Source organism: Micropterus salmoides, unplaced genomic scaffold, assembly GCF_014851395.1.
Source record: "Micropterus salmoides isolate LMB-PRFRI ecotype aquatic unplaced genomic scaffold, ASM1485139v1 Ms_hic_scaffold_2, whole genome shotgun sequence".
NCBI classification, from domain to species: Eukaryota; Metazoa; Chordata; class Actinopteri; order Centrarchiformes; family Centrarchidae; genus Micropterus; species Micropterus salmoides.
Genome location: NW_024041150.1, coordinates 36,959,329 through 36,979,268, shown reverse-complemented (window position 1 = coordinate 36,979,268; position 19,940 = coordinate 36,959,329). Strand labels below are relative to the sequence as shown.

At 41.3% G+C, this 19,940-nt stretch overlaps 1 protein-coding gene and 1 long non-coding RNA gene across 2 annotated transcripts; both read left to right on the top strand.

Moving 5' to 3' along the window:
- The first annotated feature begins 270 nt into the window (after positions 1 to 270).
- Positions 271 to 824, top strand: LOC119913261. Its single transcript, XR_005446421.1, has 3 exons — positions 271 to 353; positions 498 to 595; positions 706 to 824. It is a non-coding gene; the product is annotated as an uncharacterized LOC119913261 (long non-coding RNA).
- A 13,937-nt stretch (positions 825 to 14,761) lies between these two features.
- On the top strand, positions 14,762 to 19,459 carry LOC119911947. The gene is made up of 7 exons (XM_038730920.1): positions 14,762 to 14,769; positions 14,916 to 14,953; positions 15,222 to 15,406; positions 16,217 to 16,303; positions 16,586 to 16,824; positions 18,394 to 18,498; positions 19,399 to 19,459. Exons 1-7 carry the CDS (start codon positions 14,762 to 14,764, stop codon positions 19,427 to 19,429), a joined length of 693 nt encoding a protein of 230 aa, XP_038586848.1. The 3' UTR covers positions 19,430 to 19,459.
- The last annotated feature ends 481 nt before the right edge of the window (positions 19,460 to 19,940 follow it).

Below are 19,940 nucleotides of genomic sequence, written 5' to 3'. Positions count from 1 at the left end.
TAATGCACACTCTTAATGCCACTTTTTATAATTGTAGCTACTTCACTATACTTTTCTCTCTTGAGGCTAGATGCCCAAACCGGATTAAGACTTTCAGTCCTCCTTTAGCCACTCGCACTCCTCTGTCACTTTTCCTCTGTGCTGCTTTTGTTTCTTCTTCCTCCAACTCACAGGTGTGTCTGACTTATCTCCTCATATATGTCAACTTCCTTTAAATAAAGTAAATATTAAAATGTGTCTCTGCTATAGTGTAAATATATGTATATGTTACAGGTAAATGATGGTGTGTGTGTTAGTTCCTCTCGTCTTGACTGTCCTCCTGACTGAGACGTCTGCTTCACTGTCAACTTCAGGTAAGAAAAACAGTAAGATGGAGATTCCTGTCAGTCACATAAAAATAATAATAACATTTCTCGTTTCCACAGTGGGTTTGTACTGAATAAATATGTAATTCAAATGGCTTTTTCAAACTTAATAATTAAATAACGTGTCAGCAGGGACGGAGCAGGTCTTTTCATGCCCACCTCGGTGGCTCCTGTTTGGTCAGAGATGCTTCGCTTTCTACCCTGTGTGGAGCTCCTGGAGCGATGCCGATGTAAACTGAAGATACAATACATTTAAATTTATAAAATAGAAGATTCAGTATTACATGGCTTCAGTGTGGTTTAATGTGTGTGTGTGTGTGTGTGTGTGTGTGTGTGTTAGTTATTGTGCTTTCAGGCAGCTGGTAAACTGGCGTCGCTTCACACACCAGAGGAGAGGCAGTTTGTTCGTCTGCTAGCAAACACACACACACACCTGTGTGGCTGGGTGGATACCAGGAACAGCAGGTATGGTGTCTGTGTCAGCGTGCTGTGCTCTTGTTCTTATATCAGGACTTTATTTAAAAACACCTCTCCAGTGGAGGAGAAGATTCAGATCCTTCAGTAAGAGCAGGGCTGGACTAGGACAAAAAATCGGCCATTTTTGGCCATGGTGGCCGACCAAAATTAGTTAGACACCCCTCACCAAGCTTCCATATAACGTGTATTCCCCCAAACCAGCTGAGTACTATGTGCCGTGGGTGTACAGAGTTGGGGAGTAATGGATTAAATGTAACAGTGTTACGTATGCTTAATTAGGATACAAAAAAAGTAGGCTAAAGTGCAATTTATACTACTGCGTCAAATCGGCGGCGTAGCCCCCTACCCTACGCCGTCACCTAGCCTGACATGCACCTCCTCAAAAATGTAACTACACGTCGAGTCGACACACCATAAGCTCTGTGATTGGTCGGCTGGGTAGCCTCACAATACCTCAGAGCCGACAGGAAGTGGTCCGTGCTTTGAAGTAACTGCCAAAACGGCGGCTGTAACACGGTGGATCAATATATCTGACAGTCACAACACGAGCGAAATGACTCGTTTCATTATCAGAATGTGATCCATTCGGTCGGTAACATTTGAAAAGGCTACACCAGCCGCACATTTACAATTTTACCCCCATTCATGTTAGCGGAGGGCTAAACCGGAAGTTAGCCTGCTTGGCCTGCAAAAGTCAAGACAGTGGACGCTGTAGCGCTACTGCCGACTAGCGTTTGGGGGTGTAATTGCAGATTGACGGACACAACGAAGCACAAGTATAAATGCCTGGCTACGTGCGTAGCCTACGGCGTAGCTACGCAGGAGTATAAATCAAGCTTTACGGTATTCAGTTACAGTACAGAAAAAAAATTACGTAATCAGATTACAGGAACATTTTGAAAAATCGGGGATTACTCATAGGGATTACTTTAAGCAGAAAGTTTCCATTAAACCTTGTGTGTTTTTTTTATAAATAGTACATGGTATATGTGTGTTTCTGTAAAAACACAAAGTTGGGGAGGGACGCGTCAAAGACATTGATTGGCATTTATAGGTGCGCCGAATGTGTGATAACGTCACCCCCATCCACCCTGTCTTGCAGACTCTGTGCAGACTAGTCCCAGCTCTCCAGGCACGTGCACACATAGACATAAAAAAGGGATTCAGCACCTGCCCTTTTTCTTCCTCTAGTGTCTGGGGTGCTCTTTTAAATACTACTATAAATTAATATACATTGGCCTATTCCTGTTTGCGCACAGCTTCCGTGTCCAACAAATATATTTATTGAATAAAAATCTAAATATCAGGTCGGGAGATGAGACTTTGTCAGTTCCGATGCCCTCTCTCCCCATATCTGCGCTGCAGCGTCATGCACGTTGGCACATCAGACACACAGACAGGCAGCAGCTCCTCCCAGCTCCTCTCCCAGGTGTGTTTTTCTTGGCTTGTGTGGCGGTGCACTGTAAAAAATGTGACCAACTATGAGAGAGGCTATAAGAAATGAAAGACAGAAACCATGTATATGTCTAATAGGGATACAATAAACTGGCATTTTTGATTCACTTAATAAAGGTTTAATCATTTAATGGTGTTTAATATGTACTACATCAGTGTCTTAAATTGTCCACAATGATTTATTACCCGACAAATTTAGCTATATATGACTACCAGGTATGTCATGTTCACTTTAAATGATGAAAAAACCCAGTACAAATTAACCAAAACTGCACAATGACCAATAACCTTTGCCTAGTCCTGTTGCATTTAAAGTACGACAAGGTTTTCAGACTGTAATTTTTTTTTTTAAATTTTCAGTTAAATATTTTATTTATTACATGTTCCAATTAGGGTGGTGCAGTGGTTAGCACTGTCACCTCATAGCAAGAAGGTTGTGGGTTCAAACCCCGGTTTCCCCGGCCTTTCTGTGTGGCGTTTGCATGTTCTCCCCCTTGTCTGCGTGGGTTCTCCCTGGGTGCTCTGGCTTCCTACCACCATCCAAAGATATGCAGGTGTCTCTAAAATTGTCCTTAGGTGTGGATGTGAGTGTGAAGCTGATGATACACGGGACAATGTTGCTAGTGGAAAGTCCGACTATGTTTTGGACAGATAGCGGCGGTGTGGGGCGGGTGGCGGAGTGGTGGGGGAAGGGGATTATGGTAGTAATCTTTACTCATTACCATTGACGACAACGTTGACCTGTACGATTACTCTAAAAGTTGCTCTATGTATCATCAGCTTGAGTGGTTGTCTGTCTATGTGTGGCCCTGCAATGGACTGGCAACCTGTCCAGGGTGTACTCCACCTTTCGCCCGATGTAAGCTGGGATTGGCTCCAGCCCCCCGCAACTCTGTATACAGGATAAGCGGTTGACGATGGATGGACGTGCCAATTAAAATCGTCTGAGCCATTCGGTTTATCAAACGGCTAAAACTTTGAGATTGAAAATTAAATGGAGTCTGGGATTAGGTCAAGTACTTTGCCTTTCTTCTTCACTGCTTGCTAAAATGGGACTCACTTGAAAAATCACTTATGTCAAATTTGCATCCCTAGTGTACACAGTGGAATCACAAACTGTACCAACAGCTGTCTGTGCCAATATATATACTGTATAAGTCAGAAACACAATGCCATACCCATCAAATGAGTACGGCTAGTTGGATTTTGATAAACAACCATTTGAAACTCAATCATTTTTCAGTCAGTTAACTGTTGTTCAAAACCACTGCCCAAACTTTCATCAAGTGAAAGCAGGTTAAGTCAGAGCAACAGTCTTTATGGTGTCCTTATGTTTAATTTGGTCACTTTTATGAAGAATAAAGTAATCTTTAGATTTCAAGTCCAAATACTGAAAACTGAACACATCAGAAATTCCAAAGGCTTCCTTCACAACAATTTGCAGCTCCTCCACAGTGGGTGGGATTCCTGATGGAATAAGCAACACCTCAACTCGGTCATCAAATATTACTCGGAGAATGTCTCCTTCAGTCACAGTTTGTAGCTCCTCCACAGTGAGTGGGTCATCATGTGCCGGTTTGGACAGTGACTTATTATTTCATTCTGTGAGGGTCCCGTTTCTTAAGCTAGTAGATTATTTTTGAGGCTGTTCACTTTTGGGAACAAACAATCCAGCTTGAGGAGGAGTTTCTGGAAGAATTCAAGCGTGTACCTGAGTTTCTTGGGATAGGCAAGATTCACGCCAAACCAACAACCTTGGAGCCCTTTGAAAGTTACCCAGTGCAGTCAGAATTTTCACGCCCTCTACCACGATACCAATGTCTTCAAGACCCTCTGACACAGTAGTCTTGATGATGTAGATTTTCCTCCTTTGTACAGCAAGGTCCTGTGACACGCTGTCTTCATCAGCATCCTAAAATAGCTAGAACATTGTGTATTATAATAGAATATCTACCAAATTGCTTCCAACCCTGTGGACAAAAAAAAATCTGAGATAATGCACTTGCAAAATAATATTTTATTTTTATTGATAGGTAAGTTAAAAAGGAATCATTCAACTCACTAACAAACCCAGTCCAGTTGCCCTTGACCTCAGCCTTTGTTGGATAACTGTGACCTGGATGACTGAGAACCTTCAAAGATACCAGAACTTGTGTATTGGTGAATACCTTTTTCTACATTCATTAACACAGGCAGTGTTCACACAGTGAAATGAGCCTGAAGAAGCAATAGGTGAAACGCGTCAAATCAGTGTGTTGTAGTTTGTTAGTCTTTCGTTCGTCATCACCTACAGTCTATGATCACCACTCACCTCCACACAAAAGTCTGTGGTGTCAGACACCACAGCAAAGGGGGAAATGCACATATAAGTGTATATATAGCCCTTGATCGACATTGAAAATACAAGTTGAGGTGAAATGTGTGTTTACTATTGATTGATGAGACTCAATGCATTTTTACCATGTAACTGACAAAGACCAGCCTGTAACTTGGCAGGAGGGCCATCAGTACAGCGCGGGCCCCAGTGCAGCTGCACCGTCTGCACTGTCTAAAATAATAATGTCATCACAACTGCCACATTGATATCCAAGTAGGCGTTGATTATTTGTATACATTTGACAGCACTGCAGGTGCAGGCACATTGCCACAGAACGATTACAGCTAGTGACTCTTGCTGAGTCTTTTCCCTGAAATGTTGTTTAAATATGCAGATTAGCCTGTTTTGGTTCATTTAGAAGAAATCTACAGATGCAAACAGACGGGGGTAGTAACAACATCTAAATGTGAAGTTTGGAAGTTTTTTCCATTACAGTAAAAGAAGACATGGAAGCAAAACCAACATCTCAAAATTGATACATGAAAAAAAGTGTCCTGCCTTAAACAGTATGCTACAGACAATCCTCCTTCAAATGTGAAACTAAAGCCTAAAATCCACTGACTCCGCGTTATGGCTGCGCCGTAGCTAATCGTGGCGATTATAGTCAGTGCTTGTGAGTCCACCAGATGCGGCCGCAGCGCGTCCCAGAAATGTCCCAGAAGCGGCTCTCCGCTCCGCAGAGAATAGGTAGCAGGCCTATTTTTGCCACTAGCTGCGTCAAGAAGCACAGAGCAGATCGAACCAGACAGGAAGTCAGACACAGAACAGCCGTAACGTGCCGTAGCCGGAGTCAGTGGATTCCTGGCGTATGTCCTTGTCACACGTGTGCCTGTGGTTGACCAATACGTTCATGTGTTCAGGCAATTCAGTATTCTGTTGCTTGGCTGTGTAAAGCTAAAGGTTATCTTGTCTGTGAAACAAGTATTTAAACACTTAATTTTAATGTCCCTCTCCTTTGTGCAGTCATTTATATTAAGAAGTTTTTTTCACTGCCCTGCCCCCCAAAATGTCTGTGTACGTCCATGCAGCTCTCAGTGAGTGAACACAGCAGCTGGACAGGGACCGAGCAAAGCCTCCCAGACCGTCAAAGTCCAGTTTGACCACTGGGAATACAGTAATGTTACTGAAGTGGTTTCCTTGCCGGGTTTGGCTCTTGGCACCCCGGGGTTGAGTAAGATAATAGAACCGCTAGCAGCACGGGTAACCGACTGAGCTAACCAGCCACAGATCCAGGCTGATAGGCTATAGTTAGCGGTTTAGCAAAAAGTAAAACTAACTATATACATCAAGAAGCTCTGTGTAAGTCATCTCAGTACTGGATTCCCTCTTGGTCTTTAAGGCTGTTTTTGGTCATGTTCACTGGGAGGCTGGGTGAATTGCCCACTCACCCGGTGCCGTTCCGGTTCACAATCACTGCTGGCCCCCCAACCCTGGCCTGAAAACCTCCAGTGCTTGAGTAAAGGTGTAAACACAAGCTCCCAGTAAGGGCAGAGTGAGCTCATCTGACCAGTGGTTGCACAGCTAACTGAGCTAAAAACTGCAGCTTGTTAGCAGTTAACTAACTTCAGCAATAAGTAAAGCTATCTGTCCATCAGGACACTCTGTGAATCACAGAGTTGAGGCAGAGCAGCCAGGGGACATCAGAGAGAAGAATAGAACAAAAATTCTCCATGTTCCATAATTTTTCTCCATCAAATATGATCCAATTTCACCAAAATCAGTGAAAACTTACTTTTGTACACTATTCACAGGGCCCAGTCCCAGAAACACTGTCCTTCAGCAGCAATCTTTGCATTGGATGCTACATTAATACAGTTGCAGAATGAGTCATCAACATTTTAAAATGGTTTACCAACACAAATAACCTCACCTCAGCCATTAGGATAGTTTGCCAAAGTTAAGACTGCATTAAGAAACTATGCTAGCTACAAAAACAATGTCAAATTGTTTATACAGCACTGTATGACAGTGAGTGAATACCAGCAGTAGGTGACAGTCTCTTGTTATGATAGTGTTATTGTTGTGTAAATTGTATCTTGCTGGTGAGTAACAACCAACTGTTGTCTTTGAGAAGTACTAAAACACATATACAGCTGGTGCAGAGACCTGCTGTCTAGGGCAGCTTCAGGCGTCTGGCCCCGAGCAAAGGGATGCATCATCATTTACACAGTGTAGGTTTCTATGTTTTGGGAAACAGGGATCCTCTCTCGAGAGGAGAGGAACAACAAGAGTGGAAAAAAAATGTGGACAGACTAACATAAGGAGTATAGGAGAGGAAAGGTTAAGGATAAAAACATACATAAAAGATTAAATGTAAGAGGACACAATTTTCTGCCATAACAATCCTCCCTCTGGCTGTATTTGAACATCCAAATACAGAACATAGACATTGTTAAGTTATGAACAAGCAGGGGATCAAACATATTTGTATTTGTGCTAATCCTGGATGAGAACCTTGGCTGTCAAATATCATGTATCACATATTCATAACTGACTAATGGTGTGGTATCCATAATGTCTCCTAGAGGTCTTGATAGTCCCTGAGTATGGCTGACTGTGGAGAGCCTTTTCAGTCAGTGAGGCTCTGTTATCTCAGTTTTGTCAGCTTCAATTTGGTCAAGTGCACTGGTTTTCACCATGAATCATGTGAGAGATATTCATCTCAACCTTGTTAATAACTAGGATCCTTTGTCTACAAAATCGTTATCACCTCTTTATAGTGATAGGTTTTGGAATAGATGGAAAAGGCTTATATGCAGTGAGAGGGAGAGATGTACTCTCACTGTGATCACATGTCCCAGTTTTATCGAATTGCAATTGAGACAGACTAGCCTTGTGGGTGGCCATTGTGAGCTAACCGCTTTAGCAAACACTGGTCATCTCAGCATGCTTCTTGTAATGGACTGCAGAGGAACATTTTATCTTATTGTAATGCTGATCTTGTGGAAGTCCAGCTTGATCTGATTTTCTCATCACTGTGTTCATCTCCGTCATTGTGGGCCATACTCTTTGACAACCTTATCCAAACTGCTCCACCTGTGTCTGTGGAGCTGTCAAAGGTTTCAGTTAGGCTGGTCACATGAGCCGCGGCTTCAACAATGTCCTAAATGTCGACTCCGTTTTGTGTTTCGAAAATCGTTTTAGTGAAGACGGGCAAAAATGGAGGACTTTAGAAACGATGACGCTCACGCTTGGCTCTCTGATTGGGTCTTATAAGTCAAACAAAGCAGAAACACGATGCTACTGACAGAGTTCTTGAGTTGGTATTTTCATTAAAATATTCTGTAACATGTAAATAACACTTAGCCCTATCTGCCTACACTTGTAGGCTACTGTGCATGTCGCCGTTTTCTTTGCAACGATTCCCTGTTGTAGCCGCCACTGTCCCATGTTACATTCAGTTACAGTCCCAGCTGGTTTTTGGTCCATGCAAAAAAAAAAAAATCTGGTCTGATTCTTCGTCTGCATTACTTTATTCTTTCGCCAAATCTTCTTTAACTACGGAATGGACCATCTGCTTCATTTTTACACTGGCACGCACATGCCCAGTGTACCTGAACGGCCATTAGATGTGCGTTTTCAGTCGTTTTAATGTAGACGGAGATCAACTCTGATACACCGCTAAAACGCTGCTGTGGACAGAGATCGTATTTGTTTTAATTCTCCGTAAACTAAAACTGAGTAGTGTGGATGGGGCCTTACTGGACTTGATCACAGACTGGAGCATACTGGAGGAGGAGGAGCGGAGTCCAGGACAGGATCAGCGGGAATGGATTCCGTGACTTGTGTACCTCGGTTAAAGAAGATAAAATCGGTTGATTTGTTCTTGTGATTTCTTTCATGAGTCATCAATAGGCTAATCAGATCCTTGATGAATCTATTCTAATTTTCAGTTCTGAGGTTTTCTTGGCCTCGATTCTCGTTTTCAAATAGCCTACCCATCTTTTTTTTTACAAGGCTGCATGCTCTATTGCATTTCTGCTCTAATTTCTCTCCAAACCCGTCTTGAGCTGCTCCAATAGTTTTAGACAAAAGCTTCCATTTTGGAGGAAACCTGTTTCAACCCACTGTCTCCATTAATGTTTAATACTTTTAGTCATCAATTTCATAACTGGTGAAGGAAATCTTGGAGTGGATTCAGACTCAGTCCTCGCTTTATTCTGACGCTTGCCATTGTCTACTCTCTCTAGCTAGTCTGTACTCGGGTTCATAGAAGAGGGAAAGGTTAAGGATGAAACCACAATACATATCTATAAGACATAACAATAATAGTAATAACAATGGTAATAATAATAATAATATTAAAAGAACATACATAAAAGATTAAATGTAAGAGGACACAATTTTCTGACATAACAGTTATGATTATATTTTTATCAATGACCTTAATTGAAGTAATCATCATCACTGTCACTACGACATGGCACTACCCAAGGGCCTCACTTTGTGTTAAAAAGTGGTGGGGACATGTAAGGGCTCATATTAGGGCTGTGACAAAACACTTAGCCCATGAGACGTGACATTGCACAAGATTGGGGTCATGAGAACAAGACTAGAACATATTTTAATACTATTTAGATAAAGATATTAATTGATGAAATATACGATTGGGAGTTGTGGTGGTTTCCCCCCCCCCAAAAAAGTTTGAGCATTAAACACTTAATTACCTGAAACATGAAATTCAGGTGGCAGATGACAATTCAGAACATAAAAATATAATAGAATATAATGCAGTAATCAGTTTTTAACCTAAGTCACTTTTTTTTGGACAACGCAAATGTTTCTTCAATATTTACAATGCATTGCAGGTTTTCTTAATGTGCAAACAAACCTTTCTTATATTAAAAAATGATGCGGACAACATCTGCCATCTCAAAAAATGATGGGGACATGTCCCCAGAGTCCTGAGTGTAAATGACACCTATGACCCTACCTCCATGATCCCTCCTGACAGGTCCCTGTTAAACTACTCCATGATTACCGCTTCACCTCCACTCTCCTCCTGCTCTCTCTCCCTCACCCTCAGTCACTTTTTCACTTTGCTCGTAATGATTTTTGATTTGATTTAGTAGACAGTAACAAAAATAAATGCATAACAAGATGCTATCACAGTGATATTATACATTTATCAGAACTGTCTCAGTTCACTGTCTTCTGTATCAGAATTGTGGTCCTCGTTGTAGTCTGATAAAGATGGCAAGGCAAGTTACGGATGTGTAAAGGAACCCTGTACAATCAACCTTTACAAAATACGACCAAAAAAACAAAACAAACAAACAAAACAACAACAAAAAACGAACACATCCCAATACAAATAAAATAAAATAAAATAAACTCAAAAATATCCACTACAATAATAAATATTCCTTAAGACTACATAAAAACTCAGACTAATTAGCGTTAAACAACCATTCACCACATGCTCGATTAAAACAGCGATCTGACTGGCTTAACTTAATCTCAACTGGGAGTTTGTTCCATTCCAATGCTGCTGTGTACAAAAAGGTGTTTTGCGCAGAACAGCTCTTAAATCTACAAGGTACTATGACTGTGGCACTGCCTTTAGTTGAGTAGCTGTGAGAGTTCCTAATAAGCTTAAAATAATCTTTAAAATAACTTGGCTCATTTCTATACAAAATCTTTCATGTTGATCTCAGTTTCAACAGCCTCACACTGTTTTCAACTGTCAGCCATTTTAGATTCTGAAGTTCAGAAGTTCTATTATTGAGGTTTAAAGTCAACCTGAATTTATTCTGTGCCATTTGAAGTTGAACTTTTATCGTCTTGTGGGTCCTGCTGTACCATGTATTACAGGCATAATCGATGTGTGGCTGAGTTAACATTAAAGTTTCTTTATTTAGAAAATGAGCCATACGTGGTAAAAATTTTATTCTTTGGTTAACTTTTGTGATAACACATTGACCCATACTTTCTCCACTCAAAGAACTATCTAAATCACAGCCTAAATATTGAACACAAGTTTTAACTTCAGTCTGGGTACCACCCACAGAAATTCTGAGCTCTGGTGTCCTACTCGACCTTATTTTGAACCAGATAAAATAGATTCATTTTTCCCTAAACGCAAAGACAATTTATTCTCCATCAGCCATTCGCTTATGTTTTTTAACTCATCACTTAAATGGTTCTCCATAACTTATCCTTATGGGAGAAAACCTTGGCTGAATCGTCCACGTAGAGAAAAAGATTACAACTGCAAACAGATTTCATGTCATTTATTTACAAAAGAAAGAGCAATGGACCCAGGACACTGCCCTGCGGCACACCACATTTTATTTCTCTAGCCTCAGACAGTCAAGTATGATCGAATCCATTCACATGCCATACTGTTAAAACCTAGAGCTTTTAGTTTTATTAGCAGAATCTGATGGTCCACGGTGTCAAATGCTTTCTGGAGGTCTAACAAAACTATGCCACAGAGTTTGCCCAAGTCGATCTCTCTTAATATGGCTTTAGAACGTACAGCACAAATCTGAAGTCGGTCAGACTAAATCCCTAGGAGGAGTTGGTTAAAGTACGGAGTGTGTAAATCATCCAAAAGTGACCATAAAATTCAAAATGGCTGACTTTCTGTTGGGTTTAGGGCATTGCTCCAAGAGGCTTTTTGGTACGTCTGGACATGACTGAGGGAATCCGGTCGGCTGAGTCAGTGAACTCTTTTAAGTCCCTTCTTAAAACATATTTTTATAGGAGAGCCTTTCCCGATTTTATTTGACTTTATTTTATCCTATTTTATTTTGTTCTATTGTATATTTATATTTATTTTAAATGTGTATGTTGTATGTATATGTATTTGGTTATATATGTTTTATTGTTTTTACACTTGTCAAAGTACTTTATAACTTGTTTTTGAAAAGTGCTCTACAAATTAAGATTATTATTATTATTGTTATTATTGTTAATACCACACTGTAAAAATACTCTGTTACAAGTAAAAGTCCTGCATTAAAAATGTTACTTGAGTATGTAAGTATAAAGTATTAAAAGTAAAAGTACTCAATGCAGTAAACTGTCCCTTGGTACTGTCCCATCATCAGATTATTATTCCTCATGCCTTAATGTAAAGCAGGAGTTTACCGCTGTAGTTGCTGAGGTGGAGCTCATTTCGAGCTATTTTGTATCTGACTTCAAATGGATTAATATGCTGATAATTTTCTCCATTGTGTCTTTGTTTTTCTGTCTGAAGAATGGCTCTTGGTTTTGGAGTGACAACTCCCCCTTCAGGATGAATGGTTGGACCAATCAGGGGAAGGGAAATACCAGTGAAGGCGGGGCTTGCATGGAAATGGAACCAAGAAGTAAAAGAAAAAATAATGAATAAATGGATTAGAATAGTTAATAAATTGATTTTTATTTCAAAATAAATAAATAATGTATTGTAATTTGTTCTTTGAATTGTACAATACTTCATTATTCCTCTTTAAAAACTAAATCCTTGTGTGTGTTTTGTGTTCAGGTGGAAAGCTGCACAGCGCCCCCTGTGGAGAGCTAAGGTTCTACATCTGCTCCACCACAACCAGGTAGGCTAAAGTCTGAAAACAATGTTGGAGGGAGTGTTCAGGTTAATTACTTTAAGTTACACAAATCTGTTGAGTATCAGATATGGATGTGCGGATCAATTCTAAAGTATCAATATTTTTGATACTAACATTTTCTGCTCTCGATACTAAATAAAAGGATTGATATCTAAACTCAGTAATTTGGAGTGAGTGTATGTTTTATCACAAGCATCTTATTGTCACCAGGATGGTCTACCTATACTCAGTTGATAGGAACTATTTCTCCTTCCGCCTGTCAAAGCCTTGCTTTCGCTACGGCTAAAGGCTAAAGGCTAAAGGACCAGTTCTCTGCAAACGATGCCACTTCTGTCTGGAGGGGGTTCAGACTGATCACAAACTACAAACCCAAAGTCCCCCACCCCCTCCCCCCTCTCTCCATCTCAGAGGGGGAAGTCAACAGGCTATTCAGGAGGCATAAACCCCGCAAAGCAGCTAGGTTGGACTCTGTCTCCCCATCCACCCTGAATCACTGTGCTAATCAGTTGTCTCCGGTGTTCACAGACATCTTTAACACCTCACTGGAGTCATGCCATGTGACAGCCTGCTTCAAAGCCTCCACTATCATCCATGTCCCCAAGAAACCAAGGACCACAGGACTAAATGACTACAGACCCGTCACCCTGACATCTGTGGTAATGAAGTCTCTTGAGTGCCTTGTGTTGTTCCACCTTAAATCCATCACAGACCGACTCCTGGACCCCCTGCAGTTCACCTACAGAGCCAACAGGTCTGTAGACGATGCAGTGAACATGGCCCTTCACTTCATCCTCCAGGACCTGGACTCCCCAGGAACCTACGCCAGGATCCTGTTTATGAATTTCAGCTCTGCTTTCAACACCATCATCCCGGCCCTGCCTGACTCCACCTGCAGGTGGATTGCAGACTTCCTGATGGACTGGAAACAGCACATGGGAAACATGTCTCTGATTCCAGGACCATCAGCACCGGTTCCCCTCAAAGGCTGCGTTCTTTTCCCCGCTTCTCTTCTCCCTGTACACCAACAGCTGCACCTCCAGTCCGTCAAGCTCCTGAAGTTTGCGGATGACACCACCCTTGTTGGGCTCATCTCTGGTGGGGATGAGTCCGCCTACAGGTGGGAGATCAACCATCTGGTGACCTGGTGCAGCCAGAACAGTCTGGAGCTCAACGCTCATAAGATAGTGGAGATGGTCGTGAACTTCAGAAAGAGCACAGCCCTACCCTCCCCCATCATGCTGAGTGACTCCCCAGTCACCACTGTGGACTCCTTCCATCAAGACAATGATGGTGCACTTCTACACTGCCATCATTGAGTCCATCCTCAGCTCCTCTATCACCATCTGGAACACTGCTGCCACTGCCAGGGACAAGGGCAGGCTGTGGCGTATCATTCGCTCTGCAGAGAATGTGATTGGCTACAATCTTCCTTCTCTTAAGGACCTGTACGCCTCCAGGACTCTGAGGTGAGCAGGAAAGATTGCAGCTGACTCTTCCCACCCCGGACACAAACTGTTTCAGACTCTCTCCTCTGGCAGGAGGCTGCGGTCCATCAGGACTAAAACCTCCCGCCACAAAAACAGCTTCTTCCCATCTGCAGCTGGCCTCATCAACAAGACCCGGGTCCCCCACTGACACTCCCCCCTTTCAAATAACACATGTTTCTGCACATGTAAATACTATTTCATTTCATATCATGCACAAACCTGGCACATTGCACATATCTGTTGTTAATTGTTAGTCGTTGTTGTTTTTATATTTCATTGTGATCTGTGAAGGTAATAATGACGTTGTGTTATGAAGTGGCAGTTCTGAGCAGGATATTTTTATTATAATTAAAATATATGACAGTAGTTTTAATTCATTATGCAGCCATTATTTGGAATTGTTAAGCCTACAGCCTCCTCTTTATTTCCCTTAAATACAGAAACGGGAGGGGGAGTTCACATTAAACTAGAAATAAAATATGTAAAAACTATTGGTATCAGTATCGGCAATACCAGCCTGGGTATTACTTGGTATTGCATTACATAAGAATTAGTATCACACATCGCTAGTATCAGGGTCAGAATCCTCTTTACTTCCAAGTAGGTTTAAACAGACAAAGAATATGCTTTGGTATTTTGGTGCATAACAACAAGCATAGCAAGTAGAAGGTGTAAGGGAAGATAAAGCAGGTACTGCAAGTAAAGAATCATGAAAAAAATAAAACTGATAAAATATTAAAAACATTGTAAAAAAAAAGAATAAAGAATGTGTACAATATCATTTAAACTATAGTTTGTGCAGGGGTGTGTACAAATGTTCATGGCAAGTACACTGTACTATGAGGGGTGAATGAGAGTCAGTGGGGGTCCCGGCCTTGTCAAACTCTTAATCTCTGTGTGCTTAAAAGGTGGTATTAAGCTGTTTGTTGTTTGTTTGTTCAAATTTTATGTCAGGTAAAGAATTCCAGCAGCAAAAAGTTTGTTTTTTGCTGCTGGAATATTTTATTATATGCTGTGGAAACCTCACAGTCTCTCCAATAACTGAACATGAAAAGGTGAACAGATCTGGAGCAGTGGCACCTGCTCACTCTAGATCTGCTTCCTGTGAAAGCTTTAGACTGCAAATGTATGAAATGTTTGAACCTTGAAATATTTTTTCTATTATTTGCTCACCTTGAATATTTCCTCTGTTTATCTCCAGCTCCTCTTCTGAAGTCCTCCCCAGCGACAGGAAACCAGGTAACGTTTTACTGGTTGTTTTTGCATCCCAGTACTTATGGCAAAGAAATTACTGTTGAGCCATGTCTGACTTTGGAAATACAAGATTGACAAAGAAATCACATCTTAAAGTCCACTTGCTGCCTTTTTACAGATCTTTCCCACTGGCAGCTTTTGCCAGTCACTAACTGTACGATAGACTGAACACTGGAAACACTTCTTAATATAACGCAGGACTATTAAACATCACATAGCAATAACATTTTGATTTTTTCCCCCTCTGTCTCAGGAATCATGCACGGTCTGAGTCTGTTTGATGTTTTGTGGGGCAACAGCTACTTGTTGGCGGAGGAGATTCTCCACTTGTCCTCCTTTCTCAAGGAGCTCCGGTCCGGTCAGCTGACTCAGCGTTGCTACAACAACTTCATGCAGCAGGAGGCGCTCTATCTGCACAGAGTCAGCAGCACACTGGAGGTCAGAGGTTTTTGATTTGATTCTTGTACACTGTCTCATCAGTCTCTCATCATGATTTTCAGCTCTCTCCAGCAGTAATTTTTTTCTCGTTTCCCTCCTCTGCTTCAGCCTCTGTTAGTGCCGTCTGTATGTTTCCAAGATTTTCATGCAAAAACTCTCGTAAACCCTCGTTTACACCAAAAAAGTTTCATGTGCTGAAGCTCGTCAGGCCTAGCGAGAATCAGATTGACTTCAGGCGAAAACTCAGTCAACATCAAAAGGGCCGCTTTGTTTTGGATATATAAACCGACCCAGAGTTGGCTTTTATCCTATTGGGGAGGTGAACTAACATCACTGCAAAACATGTAAAATATATTGTGATATTGAGATTTAGTTGGCTCAGGTTGGATAATATTAGCTTCCTAGTTAATGACGACCAGTTGCTAATGTTTTCTGGTGCCAAATACTATAGTTGTATATCTTTCCACATTACTTCTCCAGCTAACGCGACTCATGTTACTATCCTGTGGACCACCGGTATTATGTCAATGTGTTGATTTAGCCCCAGGAAAAAAATTAATCCATAAATAGCACACCGTATGACTAAATTGTTAATGGATTTCATACATTTATGAAATAATTCATCTAAAAATCTAAATTCTATAAGATGAGCGATCCTGGGGACAAAATCTTTTCAAATGGGGGTCCATGGTCAAACATGATTTGAGTGACTTGATGTTTGCACTGCTGTGAATGTGATTTTAATTCACAGTCTGAGGTGAACTGGTGTGACTGGGTGGAGATGTAAGCGTCATGTTTTTGTTCCTGCAGACCCTGATGTATAGTTTACAGGAAGCAGATGAGAACACAAGTTCACTGCTGCTGGACACACTCAAACACTACAGAAGCAGAAACCAGGTGAGACAGACAGGCTGTGTTTACAAAGAGCATTTTTGGTCTCTTATAAGGAGAACAGCGCCTGATCAGAATAAAAATGCCTCATATAAGAACCTCGATCAGAATAAATCAGAATCAGAAAACTACTAAGTAGTTTTACGCATACAAGGAATTTGTTTTGACGACTAGGTGTGCAACAACAATAAACATACACCTATATAAATATAAAGTTATATACAAAATATATGTAATTGGCAGAATGTGAAGAAAATGTAATTTAGTTTTGATTGTCTCCTCCTCCAGAGCCCCCTCACTTCGCCTCCCCCACAGTGGCTCCCCTTCGCCCTGCAGTCTTTCCACTCTGTGGTTTTGGAGGAGCCGATCTATTGGCTGGTGGCTCTGTCGGCCCGGGCCTGCCTCCGGGACTTCCTGGCTGAGCTCAAGCCTGGTTCTCCGATGGTGTCTGGGTCTGAGGATAAGGCCTGCAGCATCTACCAGCAGTGGAGTGTAGAGAGTCTGAAGGAGGTCGCCTGGATCCGCAGGTACACGGACGTGCACAGACATTTTGAGGGGCACGGGCTCAAGTGAAAAATAGGGCACTTCTCTTAATTGTTTAATTTAAAAAATAAATAAATAAAAATAAAACGTTAAATTGATTAACTCTATTCTGACTTCCGTACCAATTTATTTCAATTCTCTCACACTCATACAATTGTTTCAAAACCTTCCATCCAGATTAAAACAGCAAATCCGAAGACCTAAAATGGAGAAGTTCGGAAAAACTGCCAACTCTGTATTCGTTTTAAAACTCGGGGGTAACGTTTTAGTGCACATAAGCCAAAACGGAGGACTTTAAAAAACACAACGCAGATGCTCACATTTGCTTCACACCGTGAAAGAGGCAAAGCAACGGGTGTGGGGGGAGTTCAGAGAAGCCATGGAGAACGACTTTCGGTTGGCAACAAGCTTCTGGAAAACTGTCCGTCACAACATGGGGAAGGGGGATCCATCCAAGCTGTGTAAAGTAAGGGTGGGATTCGGTTAACCTCTACTGATGAGGTAATTGGGCGATGGAAGGAACACTTTGGGGAGCTCCTGAATCCCACTAACTGGTCTTCTATGGTGAAGGTAGAGATGGAGACTGATGTGGGATCATCATCAGTTTCCCTGGTGGAAGTCACTATAGTCAAACAACTCCACAGTGGCAAAAACCCAGGGATTACTGAGGTCCAACCAGAAATGCTTAAAGCCTTGGATGTGGAAGGGATGTCTTGGATGACATACCTCTTCAACACTGCGTAGAAGTGCCTAAGGAGTGGTGGCAGTTCCACTGTTTAAAAAGTGGGACGAGAGAATATGTGCCAATTACAGGGATATCACACTAAAGTCTACTCCAAGCTGGGAGGAGGTCTCGGCCGATAGTTGAACCTCAGATTGGATAGGAACAATTCGGATTCCGTCCTGGTCGTGGAACAACAGATCAGCTTTTCACTCTTGCAAGGATCCTGGAGGAGGGGGCCTGGTAGTATCCCCATTCAGTCTACATGTGTTTTGTAGATCTACCGCCTAGGCGCCCCCCTAGGGAGGGGTTTCAGGCACATCCACCTTAGCAGGTCTCGGGGAAGACCCGGGACTTTGTGGAGAGATTATCTCCATACTTGTTGACTCCACATTGGCTTTGGAACGCCTCGGGATCCCTCAGTCAGAGCTTGTGGTGCGGGAAAAATCAGAGGTTTGGGGTCGCCTGCTAGAGCTGCTGCCCCCGCGATCTCAACTCCGGATAAGCGGTTGAAGTTACATATAGTGTTATCAGTCTTCTCATCCAACTCTCACCAGAAAGCAAACCATAGTATTTTGTAGCACATCCTGGTATTACAATATTCAGTAAAAGTTTGTTTACAACAGTCACTCTACTTTGAGTGTCAGTTTTCCAGTTTTGGTTTGTTTGATTTCAGCAACTTCACAGAAGATCATCCCATGCCCATGAGTCCCTCCTGACCTGAGGCCCCATGAGGCCCCAGATCTTTGAGCCAATGGGGTTTGAGCAAGAGGTTAGGTAGTTGTTTTATGTTGTCCTAATTTATCCTTTTTACTCTGTGTGTGTATGACAGATACAGAAAGGTGTTAGAGGAATACCAGGACCAGATAGACGTGTTTAAAGCCATAAACATCTTCCACGACCACATGGTGAACCAGAAGAATTTCTACAAGGCTGCGTAAGAACATATCAACCTGAGGATGCCTTCAACCCGTTCTCATATCAGGGCACCACATATAGACGCTATGTCAAGACCCTTTAGCGCTGGTTTGTACTTGTAGGGCTCGGTCAAATTAGCGAGAATAACTATGCAAGGTCTGGTTAGACTTTCAAAATAAAACTGCAACATTGGAAAAACATTGCACTTTGTTTAGGTTTAGTCACCAAAGTTTAGGAAAAGATCATGGTTTGGCTTAAAATAACTACATAACTTAAATTAAGTTCAATTACGCTATTTACTTAACGTACTTAACTTCGTTAACTTACGTAACTACACTAAAAGGACTAAACGTTGACTTTTTGTTTCACGTGGGGAAACAAACACCGGCCTTCTGAAAGTCTGGTTTCTGACCCATCCGTCCACTTCAATCACCTCCTTATTCGGACGTTTCTGTTATTTATAGTAGTACTTTTAGCATTGAAATATGATGCAAAAAGGGTGCCATGTGCGTTGGTACCAGACACCAAGAGACGTGACAAAGCGTTGGTATTTGATGCTCTGGGAATGAGAACGGGCTGATGTATCAGTCTATTAGTCAATAGAGCTGAACAATTTTGAAAAAAGATCTAATTGCAATTATTTTGACTGATTCTTCTCATTTGCATTGAAAACATATTTAAATTAATTATGGCATGATTTTTGTGGCTATCTTTACCAAAAACAGATTTTTTCGGAAGTCTCGAGAACATAATATGTAGGCTGTGGCATCTCAGCAGCATGACAATATTTAATTTAAAATGGTATTTTGACACATAAATCACCTTTAACAAATATTGTGCCTTGCAATTGCAGTTTACATGGCAATTGCAAATTTGTATTAATTGTTCAGCCCTATCAACATGTGTGTTTCTGCTGCAGAGACTGTGATATAGAGGATGAAAAATTATGAAGAGGAGCAGGGTGTGTCCCCTGGTGAAGGTGAGTCACTACATCTTAAATTACATTTTCTTTTTTCATTTTCTTATTATTTTTACAATCCAACTAATAGTGTATGAGATTACTGGATATGTAGATTGTAACAGTAATAATAATAATAAAAATGGTAATAGTACTAACAATTTAAGAAGTAGCATAAGTTTTTGTAAATTTGAAATACAGTTGTGAAGAGTAGAAATGGAATTAGTGGAACTACCAGTTGTAGTGATAACTACAACTACAAGTACATCTATGATTAAAAAATCCTGTTTTGAATTATCGAGGATGGTTCCCAAATTAAACTTCAGAAGAACATGAATATAGTAATTCAGAATTTAAATTCTGAAGTGTTAATGATTAACTACTACTGACTAATGATTTTATAACATACTAAGCTGCTTTCCCTGAGTGAGTGTTCATGTTTTTTGTAGGGCTGTCACCGACTAAGGATTTACACAGTCGAATCAGAATTGCCAAGTCCTGCC

What these genes read in the sequence shown, in the direction of transcription:
- LOC119911947 (XM_038730920.1), top strand. An exon ending in CCCCAGCGACAGGAAACCAG is followed by an intron (nt 14,954 to 15,221) that starts GTAACGTTTTAC and finishes CCTCTGTCTCAG; the next exon opens with GAATCATGCACGGTCTGAGT. An exon ending in ACTACAGAAGCAGAAACCAG is followed by an intron (nt 16,304 to 16,585) that starts GTGAGACAGACA and finishes CTCCTCCTCCAG; the next exon opens with AGCCCCCTCACTTCGCCTCC.